The sequence below is a fragment of the Trachypithecus francoisi genome, unplaced genomic scaffold, assembly GCF_009764315.1.
Source record: "Trachypithecus francoisi isolate TF-2019V2 unplaced genomic scaffold, Tfra_2.0 Contig01585, whole genome shotgun sequence".
NCBI lineage: Eukaryota > Metazoa > Chordata > Mammalia > Primates > Cercopithecidae > Trachypithecus > Trachypithecus francoisi.
Window position 1 is genome coordinate 5,013,659 of NW_022681444.1, and position 19,259 is coordinate 5,032,917.

The window sequence follows — 19,259 nt, forward strand, 5'->3', positions numbered from 1 at the left end:
TTTAGGAGGCCGAGGCGGGCAGATCACCCGAGGTCAGGAGTTCGAGACTAGGCTGGCCAACACAGTGAAACCCCGTCTCTACTAAAAATACAAAAATTAGCCAGGCGTGGTGGCACATCCCTGTGGTCCCAGCTACTTGGGAGGTTGAGGCAGAAGAATCGCTTCAACGTGAGAGGCGGAGGTTGCATCAGCCAAGATCATGCCACTGCACTGCAGCCTGGGCAACAGAGCAAGACTCCATATATATATATATATATATATAATTTTTATATTTTAATATATATATTATATATTTATGTTTTAATATATATCATATATTTATATTTTAATATATAATATATAAATATTTATATTATATATATATAATATATATAAAGAGAGACTTTTTTCTCACCAGATCGACAGAGAGTTTTTAAAATAAAAATGCCTGCTAGGCATGGTGGCTCATGCCTGTAATCCCAACACTTTGGGAGGCTGAGAAGGGAAGGTCACTTGAGCCCAAGAGTTCAATCCCAGCCTGGGCAACACGGCAAGACCCATCTCTACAAAAAAAAAAAAAAAAAATTAGCTGGATCTGGTGGTGTGTGCCTGTAGTCCCAGTTACTTGGGAGGCTAAGGTGGGAAGATGACCTCCTTCTGGGAGGTCAAGGCTGCCATGAGCCATGATCACACCACTGCACTCCAGCCTGGGTAACAGAGCAAGACCCCGTCTCAAAAAAAAAAAAAAAAGGCCGGGCGCAGTGGCTCAAGCCTGTAATCCCAGCACTTTGGGAGGCCGAGACAGGCGGATCACGAGGTCAGGAGATCGAGACCATCCTTGCTAACACGGTGAAACCCCGTCTCTACTAAAAATACAAAAAACTAGCCGGGCGAGGTGGCGGGCGCCTGTAGTCCCAGCTACTCGGGAGGCTGAGGCAGGAGAATGGCGTGAACCCGGGAGGCGGAGCTTGCAGTGAGCTGAGATCCGGCCACTGCACTCCAGCCTGGGCGACAGAGCGAAACTCCGTCTCAAAAAAAAAAAAAAAAAAAAAAACAGTAAGACTGCAGGGAAATAGGTGCTCCCTATGCAGTAATGCAGTACTGGTAGCACATACACAGTCCAGCCTATCTGAATGCCAGCTCAGCATCACATGTCAATGAATAGTAGTTAAGTCACACTGATTTGTCCTATAAGATCTCTGTTGTCCTTCAAGCAACATCACACATGCTTCAGTGTGGAGAGTGATAAGATCGTATGTCCAAGCTTCATTCATTCACTCAACATACATTCTTGGAGCGCCCAAGAATGTGTTAAGATATGGAAAGGACTAAGCCCCCACCTGTGCCTTCAAGGGGTTCCCAGGCCAGTGGCGAAGACCAACAAGGGTACAGACAATTACTGCATTCCAGCGTGGCAGGTGATGTGTAACAAGGGTTGCCATCCAGCCCACACCTGGGGCAGGGAGGGTCTCAAACATCAGGGGAGGCTGAGCCTCCTCTCATAAGTCATAACCTGACAAGGCCCCTGGCCTCAGGGACTTTGCATTCTAGTGTGGGAAAGCAGACAGCAAACCTGTAAACAAGTATCAAATAAAATCATTTCAAATAGTGACAAGTGCTATAAAGAAATGGAAAAGAAGTGACAGGGCTGGCAGTAGAAGGTCTACTCTGAGAGAGAGTTCAAGGAAAGCTTTTTGAGGAAGTAGCATTGGGCTGGGCTTGGAATGAATGGTAAGAAGCTAGGGGAAGAGCCCTTCTGACAGCAACAACCTCAGGGCAAGGGCCCTGCAGCAGGCCTAGCTTGGCCAGTTAAAAAGGCAGGAGGAAGAGTGGACAGACTTGAGCATAGAGAACGGAGCCAGGAGCCATGTGAGGCCGAGAGTGGGCAGCAGCTGGGCCAGGTGGGCTTTTGCAGGCCAATGAGTATTTGTGGAATGCATTAACTCCCTGAGAAGTGAAAACCAATTTTGGTCAAATTAATATGCAGCTACTGAGAAGAGTCCTGAGAAGCTGGAGGAAACAGAGGGAGTCAGGGGTGCCCTGGAAGGCTGGAGGGGTCACAGGCCCAGTCCCGGAACCTTGGTTATGAGTTTCAGCCTGATCCTCTGGCCCTGGGCACCCATGGGAGGGTTTTTAGGCAGGGTGACATTATCTAGATTTGCACTTTAGAAAGGTAGGTAAATAATGCCTCACAAAAACACCTTCCATGTATCACACACTCGGCCTTTAATCCTCACAACCCCCTGAGGTGACGGGGGTGGCATTCCAGCACTTCCCCACCTCTACCACATAACAGTGAGGGTTTGGGGAGCCAAGCTCATGAGCTCAGATGAGCAGGAAATTGCCAGAAAAAAATAGTCCCAGTTCCACAGTACTCGCACGGATCCTCTTACAGTGACTTGTCTCTTCTAGGATCCCATCAGGCTCCTTGGAAAGTGCTTCCACTTCCGAAGCCAACCCTGAGGGGCACTCAGCCAGCTCTGACCAGGACCATGTTGCAGACAGAGAGGGCAGCCCCGTCTCCAGCAGCAGCCCCTTCCAGCTCACGGCTTTCTCCGATGAAGACATTATTGACTTGAAGTAACAGAGTTCAAATCTCATTTGCCATCTTTAGTTTTCTTATGGAGATTTATACTCTTTAAAACAGTTCTGCTGTCATTTCTCAACAAAATGTGGCTTTTAGCCTGTCAGTGATCTATTGGACCAAACTTTCTGCACACTCGGCCAGTCCCCTCTCCAATGTCCGGTGCCATCTTTCCTGACCTTTGTTTCTTTCTGTTCAGGAACCATCAGTCCCCTTGTAATAAAGGTGGTAGATTTCATTGAGGTTTTAGATGGAAACTTTGAATAAATCAAAAATATTCATTCTTATTTACTGCAACCTTCTCATATTTTATATACTTAGATGGAAAATTATGTTGTCATTACAGTTTTGATTTATGTCACATAATGTGTTTCTTTTATAAAGAAAAGTCATTGCTTTTTAATTTTATTATAAGTAAGTTTTCTTTCTGCACCTTTGGCCCCAGTTGCTGTTTCAGTTCACTGTGATTGGAACCAGCTGCATTCCTGACTGTAGACTTTTGAGAAAAGCTGAATGGTTAGATCTTAGAAGCTCCTCCTTCTTCCCTGTATCTCATGAAAAATATTAAGGCATAGGAGCTTGTCAGAAGTCTTCAGATTATTTTGTGTGGTTTTATTGTTACTCTGCAATATTGTAACAGGAGAACAGCTACTCCCTGTGGTTAAAAGTATTCTCGTTGTAATCCCAGTGTTTTGGGAGGCCAAGGTGGAAGGATCACTTGAGCCCAGGAGTTCAAGGCTGCAGTGAGCTAAGATCGCACCACTGTACTCCAGCCTGGGCAACAGAGGGAGACCCTGTCTCAAAAACAAAAAAGAAAGAAAAGAAAAAAAAAAAGCATTCTCAAACCCCTCCTTCTTGTTGAGTCCCCTTCACTCTTTCACATAAATGATATGAAGATAATAATTTGGTTTATCTGCCTTTCCTGGCTCCCTCTCCAGTGTGAGCAGAAAGAAATGTGGACTGGGCCAAGTGCAAAAGAAATAGTGAAATCTCGGGCCGGGCGCGGTGGCTCAAGCCTGTAATCCCAGCACTTTGGGAGGCCGAGACGGGCGGATCACGAGGTCAGGAGATCGAGACCATCCTGGCTAACACGGTGAAACCCCGTCTCTACTAAAATATACAAAAAATTAGCCGGGCGAGATGGCGGGCGCCTGTAGTCCCAGCTACTCGGGAGGCTGAGGCGAGAGAATGGCGTAAACCCGGGAGGCGGAGCTTAGAGTGAGCTGAGATCCGGCCACTGCACTCCAGCCTGGGCGACAGAGCGAGACTCCTTCTCAAAAAAAAAAAAAAAAAAAAAAGAAATAGTGAAATCTCAGCCACTACCCAAGGGGAAATCCAGTTTCATTAGCATTGTTTGCAAATATTTTAATCTGTGTGAAGAAGGTATTTTACTTTGGCTTTATTCTAGCCATTTCAATTTTATTCTATCTTTTCCTACTTACATTATTCCTGTTACCTACCCTGTTAAAGCAGCTCAGAAGAGTTCTTCTGCAGGCCTTTCTTTTTTTTTTAGACAGAGTCTCACTCTATTGCCCAGGCTGGAGTGCAATGGCACAATCTTGGCTCACTGCAACCTCCGCCTCCCAGGTTCCAGCGATTCTCCTGCCTCAGCCTCCTGAGTAGCTGGGATTACAGGTGTGCACCACCACGCCCAGCTAAGTTTTGTATTTTGGTAGAGATGGGGTTTCACCATGTTGGCCAGGCTGGTCTCGAACTCCTGACCTCGTGATCCGCCTTCCTTGGACTCCCAAAGTGCTGGGATTATAGGTGTGAGCCACCGCGCCCGGCCAGCAGGCCTTCTTTGTGAGTGTGGAGAACTGAGTTTGACAGGACTTTGGTCTGACAGATTTTATAGAAGTTTGGATTGTACCTCCTAGTGGGCCTTGCACACTACGGGGAGAGCTCCCCTCTGTCTTTTGTACAAACAGATCAGCATGATAGCCCAAGCGGAAGGTTGCTTGGTTCATCTTTGGCAGAAGGCAAAAGGCAAGAGTAGTGAAGCCAGTGGTTTTTAGGTATACCCAGATGGGGCTGTTTATAACCCCATGTGTCTGCTCATATTCTTTGCAGCAGTTAGCATGCCCGTTCTTCCTCTGTGTTTTTTATGCCTTTTTCCTATATAGAGGGAAAAAACACTGTGTCTCAACCCCACCAACAGTTTAATGAATTATGTTTTATTATCCTTGCTTTTCAAATAAGGAAACAGGCTCAAAAAGGGGCAATGGTTTAAACCTGCAAGTTCTTTGACTGCAGAGCCCTTGCTTTCCCCATGTCTGCCATGCAGAGCCAGGCTAAGTGCCTTGTGTCAGCTGGATCTGGCTGGTGCTTTTCATGTTCAACTAATTTGTAAGCTTTATGAACTTGTATCTGTGTTTTTCCTTTTTTTTTTTTCCTGAAGTTTCTTGCTTCACAGCGTAGCATAAAAAAATCCAAGGACTATTTTAGAGCATTCTTCCAAATCAGCAGCATTAGAGCTACCCACAATTTGACAAGAGTCACAGGTCTGAGGAGGGATGTAGCGAGGGCAAAAGGTGGACCCTACTGATCAGGTTGATGGTGCTTTGCCTATGAAAAGGGGGCAAGAGGCTGCTCTGGCAACATTATTTGTTTACAAAGGCCAATAAGTGAGTTCTGCACACTCATGGGAAGGGAAGCCATCGGCCACAGGGTAAGGAGCACTCTGCCTACACAATCCTTTCTGTGTACCTGACTGGCTGAGTCACACAGAAAATCATCTAACTGCAGTATCTGCCCAGGGAGTTTGAGGCACTGATCCACTCTGCAAACACCAAGTGCCTCCTCTCCAGAGGAGGTCATGTCCACTGGGGAAGGACAGAAGTAAACAGGGGTCACAAAGCAGTGATAAATGCTGTGATAAGAATACACATTGGCCGGGCGCGGTGGCTCAAGCCTGTAATCCCAGCACTTTGGGAGGCCGAGACGGGCGGATCACGAGGTCAGGAGATCGAGACCATCCTGGCTAACATGGTGAAACCCCGTCTCTACTAAAAAAAATACAAAAAACTAGCCGGGCGAGGTGGTGGGCGCCTGTAACCCCAGTTACTCGGGAGGCTGAGGCAGGAGAATGGCATAAACCCGGGAGGCGGAGCTTGCAGTGAGCTGAGATTCGGCCACTGCACTCCAGCCCAGGCGACAGAGCGAGACTCCGTCTCAAAAAAAAAAAAAAAAGAATACACATCTAGTGCTTGAGTTATCAAGCACGCACTAGATGCTGTTGGAGTACAGAAGGGCAGTTGCCTAAGTCTTTAAAGATAGTCGATAGTCTTGTGGTCAGGATTGAAAAATGTTGGTTGCTAGAACCATCAGGTGACTGCAGTATGTCAAATGACTCTCTTCATCATACCGGTTAGCCTTTGAGGGCTTCATATGTCTTATATACATTACCTTGCTTCACAACTCTCCTGGAAGATAATGGTCATCCCTACTTAGAGATGAGGAAACACAAGGCCCAGAGAGGGATTACAAGCCAAGCCTCTTACTCCCATGCTCTGGCTCTTTCCAGAATTACACCAGCATTCCACCGCAGCTGCCTGCAACCAGAGTGTTGGGTATGAATTGGGTACAACTGGTGAGATCCAACAGTGCCTCATCATTCGACTTGGGTGCACACGGGGAGAAGGTGGCATTAAAATCTACAAGGAACTCAAAATTCGGAGACAGGTCGATGAAGATTCAAGAGTCAGGAATCCCGAGCAGAAAGAAATGTCGGGACACTGTGAAGTGAGTGACACTTAAGAGGGGGAGTGGAGCCCAGATCTGTCACACATAGGGCGTGGGGTACCCCGCCCCTACCCTCATTGGTTGAAGCTAGATTGAGAGGCGGTGCCAGAAAAAAAAACTCCTCCCTCCAACCTCATTGGCCAGCTCAGTTCTGAGGCAACTCTCTGGCCCCGTTTACGGACTCGCACTACAATCCGACTGGGTGATTGTGCTCCCAGATGGAAACTCCGCCCCACCTGTACCTAGGGCCTCTCCCAGGGCTCTGTACCTAGAGCCCAGATCTGTCACACATAGGGCGTGGGGTACCCCGCCTACCACTGGTCCTCAGCACCTGGAGACGCGAGCCTTCAGCAATCTGGGAAGCATGAAGGTGGGTTTCGGTGCACAGGGCCACGCCGCCGCCGCCAGCAGCCCAGCGGGAGCGTATGACCAGTCTTGAAGTCCGAGAGGAGAGGGAGGCGGCCCAGGACAGTTTGCTTAGAGGCTCTCTCTCCTGCAGAGCTGGGCCCAGGAAGAGGTCAGATGCCTCCAATACAGGCCCCAGGGCAGCGATTAACGCGGGGAAGGAACTGCAAACCGGACCCGGCAGGACAGTTGCAGCTTCTCGGAGTTGGGGGCGGGAAGTCTCGGGCTGAGGCCCACGTGCTCCGCCTTCGCCCCGCCCCTACCCTCATTGGTTGAAGCTAGATTGAGAGGCGGTGCCAGAAAAATACTCCTCCCTCCAACCTCATTGGCCAGCTCAGTTCTGAGGCAACTCTCTGGCCCCGTTTACGGACTCGCACTACAATCCGATTGGGTGATTGTGCTCCCAGATGGAAACTCCGCCCCACCTGTACCTAGGGCCTCTCCGTCCTAGGGGCGGTTCCAGCGCGCTTTGCTAATCAGCTTTATGCTTCCATTGGTCTACTTTAGTGTGAGGGCGGGTCCTAGCGCATTCGCTAACCCCGCCTTGCATTCCTATTGGCTGCTTCTGCTCTGCGATTCCGATCCCGCCCAGCACCGCCCCCCGCCCCCCGCCGCCCATTGGCTGTGAGAGGCCGGTGCGGGCCGCACTCGCGGGACCGGTGGTGGTTCAGGCGCCGGAGCGGGCCGATCGGCGTTAGCCGCGGACATGACGCCCGAGGAGCCAGAGGAAACCCAGCCGCTTCTGGGGCCGCCTGGCGGCAGGTGAGCCCGGGGAAACCCGGGCCTGGACGCGGCCTCGCCCTCCCGCCCCTCCGCGTCCGCTCCGCTCACCCTCGGCCTGTCCCCGCAGCGCGCCCCGCGGCCGCCGCGTCTTCCTCGCCGCCTTCGCCGCTGCCCTGGGCCCGCTCAGCTTCGGCTTCGCCCTCGGCTACAGCTCCCCGGCCATCCCGAGTCTGCAGCGCGCCGCGCCCCCCGCCCCGCACCTGGACGACGCTGCCGCCTCCTGGTTCGGGGTGAGGCCCCGGACTCGCCCCTCCAGCCCTGGGATCCCGCGCCCTCCTCTCGGAACGGGCATCGGGCCCCTCCGCCCCCCACCCCTCCCCTCGGGACAGGCATCGGGCCCCTCCGCCACCGCCCTTCCCCACGAGAAGGGCATCGGGCCTTTCGGGATGGGCATCGAGCTCCTCAGTCCCCCACCCCTCCCCTCGGGACAAGCGCCGGGCCCCTCAGCCCCCCACCCCTCCCCTCGGGACGGGGGCCGGGCCCCGGCTTATTTGCCTGGAGTCGCCTCCTTCCCTCTGAGCCCGCGGGGCGTGGGCGGAGGGGGAGGATGGGCTGCGGCTTCGGCGCCCCCTCCTCAGCCGCCGCCCGCCCCCAGGCCGTCGTGACCCTGGGTGCTGCGGCAGGGGGAGTGCTGGGCGGCTGGCTGGTGGACCGCGCCGGGCGCAAGCTGAGCCTCCTGCTGTGCTCCGTGCCCTTCGTGGCCGGCTTTGCTGTCATCACCGCGGCCCAAGACGTGTGGATGCTGCTGGGGGGCCGCCTCCTCACCGGCCTGGCCTGCGGTGTTGCCTCCCTAGTGGCCCCGGTGAGTGTCCCGTCTCGCGAGTGTCCTGTCTCGCGCGGACTGAGACCGAGGAGGAGTGGACAAACCGCTCCTCAGTCCTGGGGGCGCGGCTTCCCCTGGTGGGACCTTATAGGTGCCAGGCTTGAAGTCCCTGCGTTATCTCGCGGTCCCTCCCGTCCACCCTGGGAAGGATCCTGCTCTTCTCTCCATTTTACACTGAGGACATGACATGCAGTCTCGGAAAGGTGAAGTCCTTTGCCCAGGCAGGGTCCACAGCTAGTCAGAGGGGAAGCAGTTGCTGGAACCCAGGATTGTCCCACTTAGCCGTGCCCGTCTTTTGCTCTACAGACCTGCAGATGATCCATAGGAGCCCACTCCCTACATTATGGTTTTCATCCCTGGCTTCCGGTCAATGACTGCAATTAGCAGGAAGTTCCTGTCCTGGTTTCTCCTGGGGCAAAGGCTGCTGGTCTCTGTGTTCCCCTTCCCTTCTCACAGGCCAGCCCCTCTGGCTTCCCTATCTTCCCCCTTTCCCCCTCCTGACCCAGGCTGCCCACTTGGGAGCCCCGAACATCTGGGTTAAATCTTGGTTCTGCCACTGACCTGAGCAGAGTGTCTCCTTGGGCCTCAGTTTCCGTCCCTGGAAAACAGGGATTATGGCATTAGTCCCTGAGGCAGTGGTCAGGATTCAGTGGGACTTTGGGTAGACAGCCCCTGGCATGGCTTGTGGAGGACTGGACCCTGACAGCTTGGTGACCCATGAACTGCCCCCAGCCATGGGCAGGGACAGTATCTCACCGGAGTGAGGTTGAAAGCAGCCACTCGGGGCCCTCCCTGGGTGCTCATTTCACCAGCATTTGCTAACTGGCAGCAGCAGCTGGACCAGAAGACGGTGGGGAAGAAGCTGGACCTTTCATGTCTGTGGTTTTTTTAACTGGGCAGAAACACACCTGTGTTAGGGCTTAAGCTATGGAATAACCTTAGATGCATGGGTGAGGGCCTGGTGGCCTGTGGGCCCAGGAGGGAGCAGTGCCTAGTGACTGAGGTGGAGAGTTCGTGCTTCTGGTTCAAGGCCACCACTCAAAGCGTGGGCCCTGGGCTAGGATCCTGGGTGGGCGTCACATGGAGCTGGTTAGCAAGGTGGAATCTTTTGCCTGCCCAGACCTACTGCATCGGAATCTACGTTTTATCCAGGGTGTCTGTGCCCATTAAACAAAGGCTTGAGAAGCTCTGTGCCCACTGCCTCGCCATCACATGCAGCCCTCTCTGTTACCTTTAATCCCCTTTAAACGCCTGCCACAGATCTGGCAGTCAGTGGTGAGGACCTGGGGATGGCTCTGCTCACCTGGGCAGGTTCCACTAAGGGGCCTCAGGGCCTGCCGTAACACCCTGCAAGGACTTTCCTCAGCTCTGAATGGCTGAGACCTTTCTGTTTTAAGAACTCTTGGAGCCTGAGTAAAGCCTCATCTTTTTTTTTTTTTTTTTTTTTTTTAATTTTAAATTTTTTAAAATTTGTATTTATTTGTTTATTTTTAAGACGGAGTTTCGCTCTTGTTGCCCAGGCTGGAGTGCAATGGTGAGATCTTGGCTCACGGCAACCTCCACCTCCCGGGTTCAAGTGATTCTCCTCCTTCAGCCTCCTTAGTAGCTGGGATTACAGATGCGTGCCACCAGGCCCAGCTAATTTTGTATTTTTAGTAGAGATGGGGTTTCTCCCTGTTGGTCAGGCTGGTCTCGATCTCCCGACCTCTGGTGATCTGCCCACCTCGGCCTCCCAAAGTGCTAGGATTGCAGGCGTGAGCCACTGCGCCCAGCCGTAAATCCTCATCTTGTTGCTGGCAGGTCTACATCTCTGAAATCGCCTACCCAGCAGTCCGGGGGTTGCTCGGCTCTTGTGTGCAGCTGATGGTCGTCGTCGGCATCCTCCTGGCCTACCTGGCAGGTATAGTTGTCCTTATCTCTTGCTTCCTGTTTGTGGTCATGTGGCCATTTTACAGATGTGTAAACAGAGGTTCAGAGAGGTCAAGGGACTTGTCTGAGGTCACACAGCCAGTGCCCAACATGCCAGGCTCCAGATCACCTTCCTGGGACCTTGGGATAGGTGAGTCTTTTTTTTTTTTTTTTTTTTGAGACAGAGTCTCGCTCTGTCACCCAGGCTGGAGTGCAGTGGCGGCTCACTGCAACCTCCGCCTCCTGGGTTCAAGCGATTCTCCTGTCTCAGCTTCCCAAGTAGGTGGGACTACAGGCATGTGCCACCATGCCCAGCTAATTTTTTGTATTTTTAGTAGAAACAGAGTTTCACTGTGTTAGCCAGGATGGTCTTGATCTCCTGACCGTGTGATCCGCCCACCTCAGCTTCCCAAAGTTCTGGGATTTCAGGTGTGAGCCACCGCGCCCAGCCGAGAGGTGTGTCTTATGACTGAATTCCAAGGAGAGCTGGAGAAGCTGATATCCTCATCTTTCCTGAAGCCCCCTCTAGGGGTGTGGGAAGGGCTGACTGGTTAGGTCAGTACCTTACTGTGCAGTGACAAACCAGAGGGCTCCAGAAGTGGGTGGGTCCCTATAAAAATCTTCAGCCCAGGCGTCTGAAGGGCTGAGTGAGTCCCCCTGAGAATGTCAGTGCTGGATTCACCATGTCGGCGAGTTGCAATGTGAAGAAGGCCAGGTCCTGGCGACCCCGAGGGGCAAAGCTGGGCCAGCATGAAGACGCTTCAGGAGGCAGGTGTGTTCTCATTAGAAAGAGGCCAGGCTTTAGAGGCCAGACCCAGTGGCTCATGCCTGTAATCCCAGCACTTTGGGGGGCCGAGGCGGGCGGATCACTTGAGGTCAGGAGTTCGAGATCAGCCTGGCCAATATGGTGAAACCCCATCTCTATTAAAAATACAAAAATTAGCCAGTCGTGGTGGTGGGCACCTGTAATCCCAGCTACTTGGGGGGCTGAGGCACAAGAATTGCTGAAACCCTGGAGGCTGAGGTTTCAGTGAGCTGAGATCATGCCACTGCACTCCAGTGTGGGTGACAGAGTGAGACTCTGTCTCAAAAAAAAAACAAACAAACAAGGGCAGGCTTCAAATCTGACCATCCTGGGTTTGGGGATAGCCTCTCCTACGTGCTGCGTGACCTTGGCCAAGTCACACCACCTCTGGAAGCCTCAGTTTCTCTGTCTTGAAATGGGCATAACCTCATCTAGTCCAGTACCTGTCCATTAAATTAAGTGACACATGAAAAGTGCCTAACAGTGGGTTCCAAATGAGAATTATCAAGGGATGACTTGAGAACCATGGGGATCATTGGGGTAGGAGGCCTCGGGGGCCTGACGGGCTATGGCCTGGCCCAGGGCACAGGCCCTCTGCATCTTCAGGACGGATGATGATACACAGGTCTTTGGTCTTTCATTTTTACCCACTTAACTACCCTAATTCAGAATCCTGCCAGCGATCTGGCTACCTTGGGAGACCTGAGTAAACCAAAGTCCCCACTGTGTGCAGGCATTGACATTCATCATTTTGGGGACAGATACTGGGTGTCCACCCACCCGTGGCACTGTCTTCAACTCATCTGAATATGTGCTTGTTGCTTCTCCTCCCTTTCCCGATCAGTTTCTGTGAGTTTTGATCCACTGGGGTGGGTGAACTCTTGTTAACTCCACAAAGTGACATGGTGGTGACACGTTTCTTCACATTGGGGCAATCATGTTCCAACAACTAGACTTCATAGAATGATTGTCTGCACCCCCAGCACAGAAGAAAAATAGGGACATCATGGCTATCTTAGAGGTATTTTTCCACTGGGAACCAGGGATGGGTAAGCCTTGGGCTTAGGAAAAATTAATAATTAGAGCAACAATGCCCTAGACTCATTTATTCCAAGGCCCCTTTGTAAGAGAACCTTTTAACCTTATATACAGCTAGGCAATTCTGCACTTGTGCTGTTCTTCATACATCAAGACAGCAAAACCCTCTCACCTCTCTACTTTCATGTATACTTTGAATAGATAATGCATTCAAATGATTCAACACTCAAGTGCCAGCGTGGGGAATGTCCAGTGAAAAGCTTACTCCACCTCTGTCCCTTTCCTGTCTGGGGGAGCCCCCATTGCCTGTTTCTTGGTAGCCTTCAGAGAGTCTGTTCATATGAGGGATATGCATATTTACCCTCCCTCCCCCACCTCTTCTACAAATGGTGCCACATCATACCACGTGGACACGCAGCAAACACCTCATCCTTTGTTTTGTGGCTACATAAATGTTTCGCCGAACAGATGTAGCCTAGTAATGTCCGTGTTGTCATACCCACCATCGCTTCTACAGCTGGTGTGGTTGGCCCGTGCCGTGTGCCTTCATGACCAGCTGTGATAATGGCAATGTCAGAAAACATGAGGGCAGATGTGCAGAGGCAGCAAGGCCCCATCTCTGAAGCTGAGTCTTTGAGGGTGGCAAGGCCCAGGCTGGCTCACCCTGGCTCTGACGCCAGCCTCCCCCCAACAACCTCCCGTAGGCTGGGTGCTGGAGTGGCGCTGGCTGGCTGTGCTGGGCTGCGCGCCCCCCTCCCTCATGCTGCTGTTTATGTGTGTCATGCCCGAGACCCCGCGCTTCCTGCTGACTCAGCACAGGCGCCAGGAGGCCATGGCCGCCCTGCGGTTCCTGTGGGGCTCCGAGCAGGGCTGGGAAGACCCCCCCATTGGGGCTGAGCAGGTGAGAGGCTGGGAGGCAGAGCTGACAGGAGTGGGACAGCAGTCATGGGAGGGTAGCACAGCCTGTTCCCAAGGCCACACTTTGAGGGGACAGGGAGGTGCCTGTCCACCCTCCACCCTCAGTGAGGACAGTCCCAGTGCTTCCTGTCTTAGAGCAGGCCAAGACAGCTGGAACCCCACGGGGCTGGGCCCTAGCCTCCAAAGTCACCAGCAAAGCCCGAGCCTTGACCCTTTCTGTCTCAGGAAGAGAATGGCCAGGCCTGGTGGGGGATACAGAGGCAGAGCTGAGGACTTGGATTTAACAAGAGAGTTGTAGGGCAGGGTAGAGGGTTAAGAGTCTGGGTTTTAGAGTCACCCAGGCATGGGTTTGAAGCTCCCACGCTGCCCCTCACCTAAGCCTGAGCTCTTCCCCTGTGACATGGGAGTCAGCACATGCTTCACAGTGGTGGGTGGGGCTCAGTGGGGGGAAGGCGGGGCTTAGTGAGGAGGGTGGGGTCAGTGAGGAGGATGGGTTCAGTGGGGAGGGGAGGGTCAGTGGGGAGGGCCGTAGGAGGTGCTCAGCTAGAGCCACGTCCAGACCTGAGGCAGGTGCTGGACGTGTTGGTCGTGGCAAGGATGAGGACAGCAGCTTGCTCTTTGCCCAGATTACCTCTTTGTGGCTCCCCTCACCGATCAGGAAGTGCCCTGGGCAGGTGCGGGTCATCTCACCTGACACATGGGGAGGCTGGGACTTGTCTGCACCCCTGAGGACGCAGAGGGCGCTGGGATGAGGAGCCGACACACTCCCCAAGCCTTAGGACAGTGGACCCATAAAGGGGGGCCCCTTGCGGGAGGGGAGAGAGAAATCCTGATGGCCAGTCTCCGTCAGAGCAGAGCTTTCGTCTGGCCTTGCTGCAGCAGCCCGCCATCTACAAGCCCTTCATCATCGGCGTCTCCCTGATGGCCTTCCAGCAGCTGTCGGGGGTCAACGCCGTCATGTTCTATGCAGAGACCATCTTTGAAGAGGCCAAGTTCAAGGTAAAGGGGCCTCTGCCTGGCCTGCCTCGTCTAGCCCTCACATAGATGCAGCTTCCTCCCCGAGCCCAGGGCCCAGCCACCCAGCACAGGCCTGGAGAGGGAGGGACCCAGCTCTCGGCTGACCCGCCTGACCCGCCTGGGCTCTGTCTCCCCCAGGACAGCAGCCTGGCCTCGGTCATCGTGGGTGTCATCCAGGTGCTGTTCACAGCTGTGGCGGCTCTCATCATGGACAGAGCAGGGCGGAGGCTGCTCCTGGTCTTGTCAGGTGAGGGCTCACCCCTGAGCAGCCTCCCTGCCATGGGCTGGAGGGCCTTTACCCAGGCCACCGCGTTGCAGGAGGAGGACAGGGAGCATTTGTGATGCCAAACGTCGTGGACTAACGCGGCCATGATCTGACGGCAGCTCGTCACCAAGCGCTCACTGCAGGCCTGTCCATGCTAGTGGCACTCCCACACCACGCCTTTGACCTCTGGTGAACCCACCAGAAGGCACCATCACAGCCCCAGCTTATGATGGGAAAACTGAGGGCCAGGAAGTTGAAGCGACTCAGGAGCTTGTGGGTCGTTTTGGACAAGTGACTTTACCTCTCTGAGCCTCAGTTTCCCCCTCTGGGAAATGGGGGTAATGGTAGCGCCTCCCTCAGCGCCATTGTGAGGAGTGGGAGGTGATCCACGTGAGGCCTTCGGCAAGAGCTGTGGCCCACGGACATTTGGTACCCAGCAGCTGCTGCAAAGACAATCGTCGGGGCTGAGGGTCACCCGCTGCTGCTGCTGCGCCAGTACCTCCCGTCTCCTCGGCCCAGAGGGTCTGCTCCAGGAACTTCTTGCAGATCGCTGAAGTCCAAGGCGGGGTGGCTGCCACCCAGTCAGGTCTCCTGGGGCCAAGGTCCCGGAACACCAGGCTGGCCGCTCTCTGGGAGCCGAGCCCACCCCTCTCAGAGGCATCCAGGCCATGCTGCTGCCCCCTGGGCCGCTCCCCGGGCGCCCCACCCACTGCCGCCCTCCCAACTGCAGGTGTGGTCATGGTGTTCAGCACGAGTGCCTTCGGCACCTACTTCAAGCTGACCCAGGGTGGGCCCGGCAACTCCTCGCACGTGGCCCTCTCAGCGCCTGTCTCCGCGGAGCCTGTTGATGCCAGCGTGGGGCTGGCCTGGCTGGCCGTGGGCAGCATGTGCCTCTTCATCGCCGGTAAGGGGGCCCGTGGGAGGCTGGGCGAGGAATGGGAAGTGATCCCCCGGCCCTGCTCTGGCAGCTCCCAGCAGGTGGGGTCTTCCCCAGCCTCACCTCTAGTCTCGTGGGTCCCAAGCTCTGCATTTATAGCTCTGACGGCATGCAGATGCTGAACTAGGCTCCTCTGCTTTCCTTTCACTTAATCCCCTGAGCAGCGCTTGAGCAGGCCCCGTTGCGACCCCATCTCAGAGACAGAGCCTGTGCCTGAGGAGGGAAGAGGCTGGCCAAGGCCTTGGCAGGAAAGCATGGAGCTGGCAGGACCACACTGGGATCCCGGACCGCTCAGCCCCACAGGCCGGGAAGCTGGGTCTCTTGGCTCTGTGGCGAGCCGAGGAGCCCAGCCCTGTGGGCCCTGATGCCTGTCCTGCCTGTCTCGCTCCCACAGGCTTTGCGGTGGGCTGGGGGCCCATCCCCTGGCTGCTCATGTCAGAGATCTTCCCTCTGCATGTCAAGGGCGTGGCGACAGGCATCTGTGTCCTCACCAACTGGCTCATGGCCTTTCTCGTGACCAAGGAGTTCAGCAGCCTCATGGTGAGTGCAGGCTCCCCCGGCACCCCATTCGTGCAGTCAGCCAAGCAGCACTGTCTTAAACCACTTGTATTGCAGAAGACCCAGGGTCGTGGCCCTTACATGCAGCCTGGGCCCCATCACGCCTGGGCCACTGGCTATCTTGGGCAAGGAGAAGTGGAGGCAGATGGGCTGGGCCAGATGGGGAACCCAGGCTGTGACCCCTCAGGAGTCCTCCGCCTGTCTTGGCAGTCAGACAGCACAGCTGGCCTCTCCCCTTAGTGAACGTCAGGAACGTGGGCCTTGAGCCTAAGGTCTACGTGGGAAGAGTTGACAGGACTGGGCTGCAGCCCCACCCTGGCTACTTCCTTGCTGTGTGACCTTGGGTATGACGCTTACCTTCTCTGAGCCTGCTTCCTTAGCTGAAACTGGAGGAGAGTAACAGCAGCGTTCTGTTAAGGCTGATGGGAGCATTAACTCAGTTCATCCTGCTGCTGCCTTCTCACGGATGGACTGGCACAGGCGTGGACCCTGTCCCAGTTGGCTTCCCAGCCAACACAGAGACAGTTCTCGGGCAGATGATCTGGTCATTTGTTCAGTCATTTGTGCCCTCCAGGTCTCCTGGCATGTGCCATCTTCAGGCCCATTCAAGGCGCCAGGGAGAGCAATGAACAAGATGGACATGGTCCGGCCGGGCGCGGTGGCTCAAGCCTGTAATCCCAGCACTTTGGGAGGCCGAGACGGGCGGATCAAGAGGTCAGGAGATCGAGACTATCCTGGCTAACACGGTGAAACCCCGTCTCTACTAAAAAATACAAAAAACTAGCCGGGCGAGGTGGCGGGCGCCTGTAGTCCCAGCTACTTGGGAGGCTGAGGCAGGAGAAGGGCGTAAACCTGGGAGGCAGAGCATGCAGTGAGCTGAGATCCGGCCACTGCACTCCAGCCTGGGTGACAGAGCAAGACTCCGTCTCAAAAAAAAAAAAAAAAAAAAAAAAAAAAAAAAAAAGATGGACATGGTCTCCCTTATGACAGGGGCAGGAAAGGCTGTGGCAGTGGTGGCAGAATGAACCAGTGGGGTGGGTTAGGATGTGGTAGGGCGGGTCAGTGAGGGGCCAGCCTGGATTCTGTGCAGGGCCTGGGACCCAGTTAGGCAGGGCTGCTCGGGGAGCACATTGGGGAGCTGGGCCGATGCCTGGGGGTGGAGATTACTTGCTGCAGCTGGGAGGGGATGGACAGCAAAGGAAGGAGGAAAAGCAGCCAAGAAGGAGGTGACAAAGGACCTAACAGTCCTGTTAGGAGAGATAATGTCCAAGAGGCCAAGAGAAGGCCTTCAAGGAGGGAGAGATCACCAGGTCCCAGAGGACCAGGAGCTGAGAAGCACCTTTTTAGTTCTGGCATGTGGGAGGTCACAGCGGTGGGGGGTGGTGGGCACGGGCTCTGACTGAAGGGGATGGCTCACTCCTGCCTCCATGCCACTAGCCCCAAGAGTCCCCATGTGCTCCTGGGGCCATGCTCACTCTGCCCTGTCTCACCCATTTCCACTGCACTATGAAAGAACCCCCGGCGGCCTCAGCGTGGGGCCAAAGCTGAGAGTGGAGGGTGGGTCTGTGGACCCTGGAGTCAGACCTGGAGCAGGCTCTCAGCTGTCACTGGATAGCAGGTCTCTGGCCTTGAGGCAGTCACTTCATTGCTGTGAGCCTCAGTTTCCCCAGCCATACAACCTCAGTATCTTGGGACAGTGCCCGGCCCAAGCCATCAGACTGGATGCCAGACTATCCTCCATGTCCCAGAGCTGGGTGGAGACAAAATGGCTGCGGACTTGTACAGGGCAGGCTGGGGTCAGGGGACTGGACCCCCTGGTGGCGGAGCTGCCTCAGTGATTGCGTGGGGCCTCCTGATCTCTCCCCATGTCCACCCATGGCCTTTCATCTCTCTGCAGGAGGTCCTCAGGCCCTACGGAGCCTTCTGGCTTGCCTCCGCTTTCTGCATCTTCAGTGTCCTTTTCACCTTGTTCTGTGTCCCTGAAACCAAAGGAAAGACTCTGGAACAAATCACAGCCCATTTTGAGGGGCGATGACAGCCACTCACTAGGGGACGGAGCAAGCCTGTGACTCCGAGCTGGACCCAAGCCCAGAGCCCCTGCCTGCCCCAGGGGAGCCAGAATCCAGGAGCACAGCCCCTCGGAGCCTTGGTCTGCAGGGTCCTTCCTTTCTGGCATGCTCCCTCCAGCCCACGACCCGGGGCTAGGAGGCTCACTCGCCTCCTGTTCCAGCTCCGGCTGCTGCTCTGCGGACTCGGGCACACCTTAGAGCTTTGCAGACCTGCAGTCAGCCCTCCATGCGCAACACTAAAGCAGTGCAAGGGGAGGTGGGCCTCTGGGATCTTTGTCTTCAGGCTGGAGGTGCTTTTGGAGGTTGGGTGCTGGGCACCCGGTCGCTCCTCTCATGCGGCTGCCTTATCGGGAAGGAACTTTGTTTGCCAAATAAAGATTGACACAGACAATCAGGTCAGTGTCTCTGGGCTTTGTACAAGCTCAGTTTGAAGAGGGTTTATTCCCACCACTTCCAGGACTAGATGCTGCCCAGGACACCCTGTGGCTTTACTTGCTCATGGTCAGCCAAGCCTACCCTTGGCACTGAGAAGTCATTTCTGGCTCCTTCCTTGGGCTCGGTTCCCTGGGTCATCAGCCATCAAATCTTGTTGAGTTTAAAAAATAAACAGAAATAAACAAACAAAAACCTTTTGTTCTGTTGACTTTAATGGAGCCAGAAGTCTTTTATAATTTTATTATTAATTATCTAAGTAATGTGTGTTCATTGTAGGGAAATTAAAAAACAGATTTCATGTCATTTTTATAACTGTTCACCAGCTGCTCGGCACTGTCCTAGGCACTTTACAAATATTCACTCATTTATTTGGATAAACAAATAAAACTATTTACAGCCACCCCTTTCCAGAGATAACATCCCTGTTGAGATTTTGTTCTGCCAGGCATGGTGGCTCACACCTATAATCCCAGGGCTTTGGGAGGCTGAGGCGGGAGGATCTCTTGAGCCCAGGAATTCGAGGCTGTACCACTGTACTCCAGCCTGGGAGACAGAACAAGACCCCCCCAAAAAAAAAGATTTCAGTTCTATCTTGAAAGATCTCACTTCCAGGCCGGGCGCGGTGGCTCAAGCCTGTAATCGCAGCAATTTGGGAGGCCGAGACGGGCGGATCACGAGGTCGGGAGATTGAGACCATCCTGGCTAACACGGTAAAACCCTGTCTCTACTAAAAAATACAAAAAACTAGCCGGGCGAGGTGGCGGGCGCCTGTAGTCCCAGCTACTCCGGAGGCTGAGGCAGGAGAATGGCGGGAACCCGGGAGGCGGAGCTTGCAGTGAGCTGAGATCCGGCCACTGCACTCCAGCCTGGGTGACAGAGCGAGACTCCGTCTCAAAAAAAAAAAAAAAAAAAGAAAGATCTCACTTCCAACACTCATGCTGTCCAGCAACGCTAAGCAGAGGGGACCATTCTTCCCATCTCACGGCTGCTTTGC

The 19,259-nt window shown here is 54.3% G+C and overlaps 2 protein-coding genes across 9 annotated transcripts in view; both read left to right on the forward strand.

The window, feature by feature from the left end:
- The window catches only part of GARNL3 (GTPase activating Rap/RanGAP domain like 3), a 183,574-nt gene extending 180,603 nt beyond the window's left edge, over window positions 1-2,971 (forward strand). For 3 of the 4 annotated variants that reach the window (XM_033191556.1, XM_033191547.1, XM_033191565.1), the window contains one exon: window positions 2,392-2,971. In XM_033191556.1, coding sequence (XP_033047447.1) covers window positions 2,392-2,563 — 172 coding nt within the window. In that variant the 3' untranslated portion in view covers window positions 2,564-2,971. The remainder of the gene's footprint in view (window positions 1-2,391) is intronic. The other variant, XM_033191570.1, reaches the window with a different exon arrangement.
- Window positions 2,972-7,314: 4,343 nt separating this feature from the next.
- SLC2A8 (solute carrier family 2 member 8) lies at window positions 7,315-18,456 on the forward strand. 5 transcript variants are annotated; one of them, XM_033191578.1, is made up of 10 exons: window positions 7,323-7,471; window positions 7,560-7,722; window positions 8,088-8,294; window positions 10,116-10,215; window positions 12,771-12,967; window positions 13,840-13,983; window positions 14,140-14,248; window positions 14,997-15,170; window positions 15,598-15,743; window positions 17,659-18,456. In XM_033191578.1, the coding sequence occupies exons 1-10, from the start codon at window positions 7,416-7,418 to the stop codon at window positions 17,794-17,796; spliced, it is 1,434 nt and encodes a 477-aa protein (XP_033047469.1). In that variant the 5' UTR covers window positions 7,323-7,415; the 3' UTR covers window positions 17,797-18,456. The 5 variants fall into 5 exon arrangements, with proteins under 5 accessions (XP_033047477.1, XP_033047487.1, XP_033047508.1 ...); XM_033191586.1 differs by lacking the exon at window positions 14,997-15,170 and having other exon boundaries at window positions 7,315-7,471; XM_033191596.1 differs by lacking the exon at window positions 12,771-12,967 and having other exon boundaries at window positions 7,315-7,471; window positions 13,835-13,983.
- Window positions 18,457-19,259: the final 803 nt, after the last annotated feature.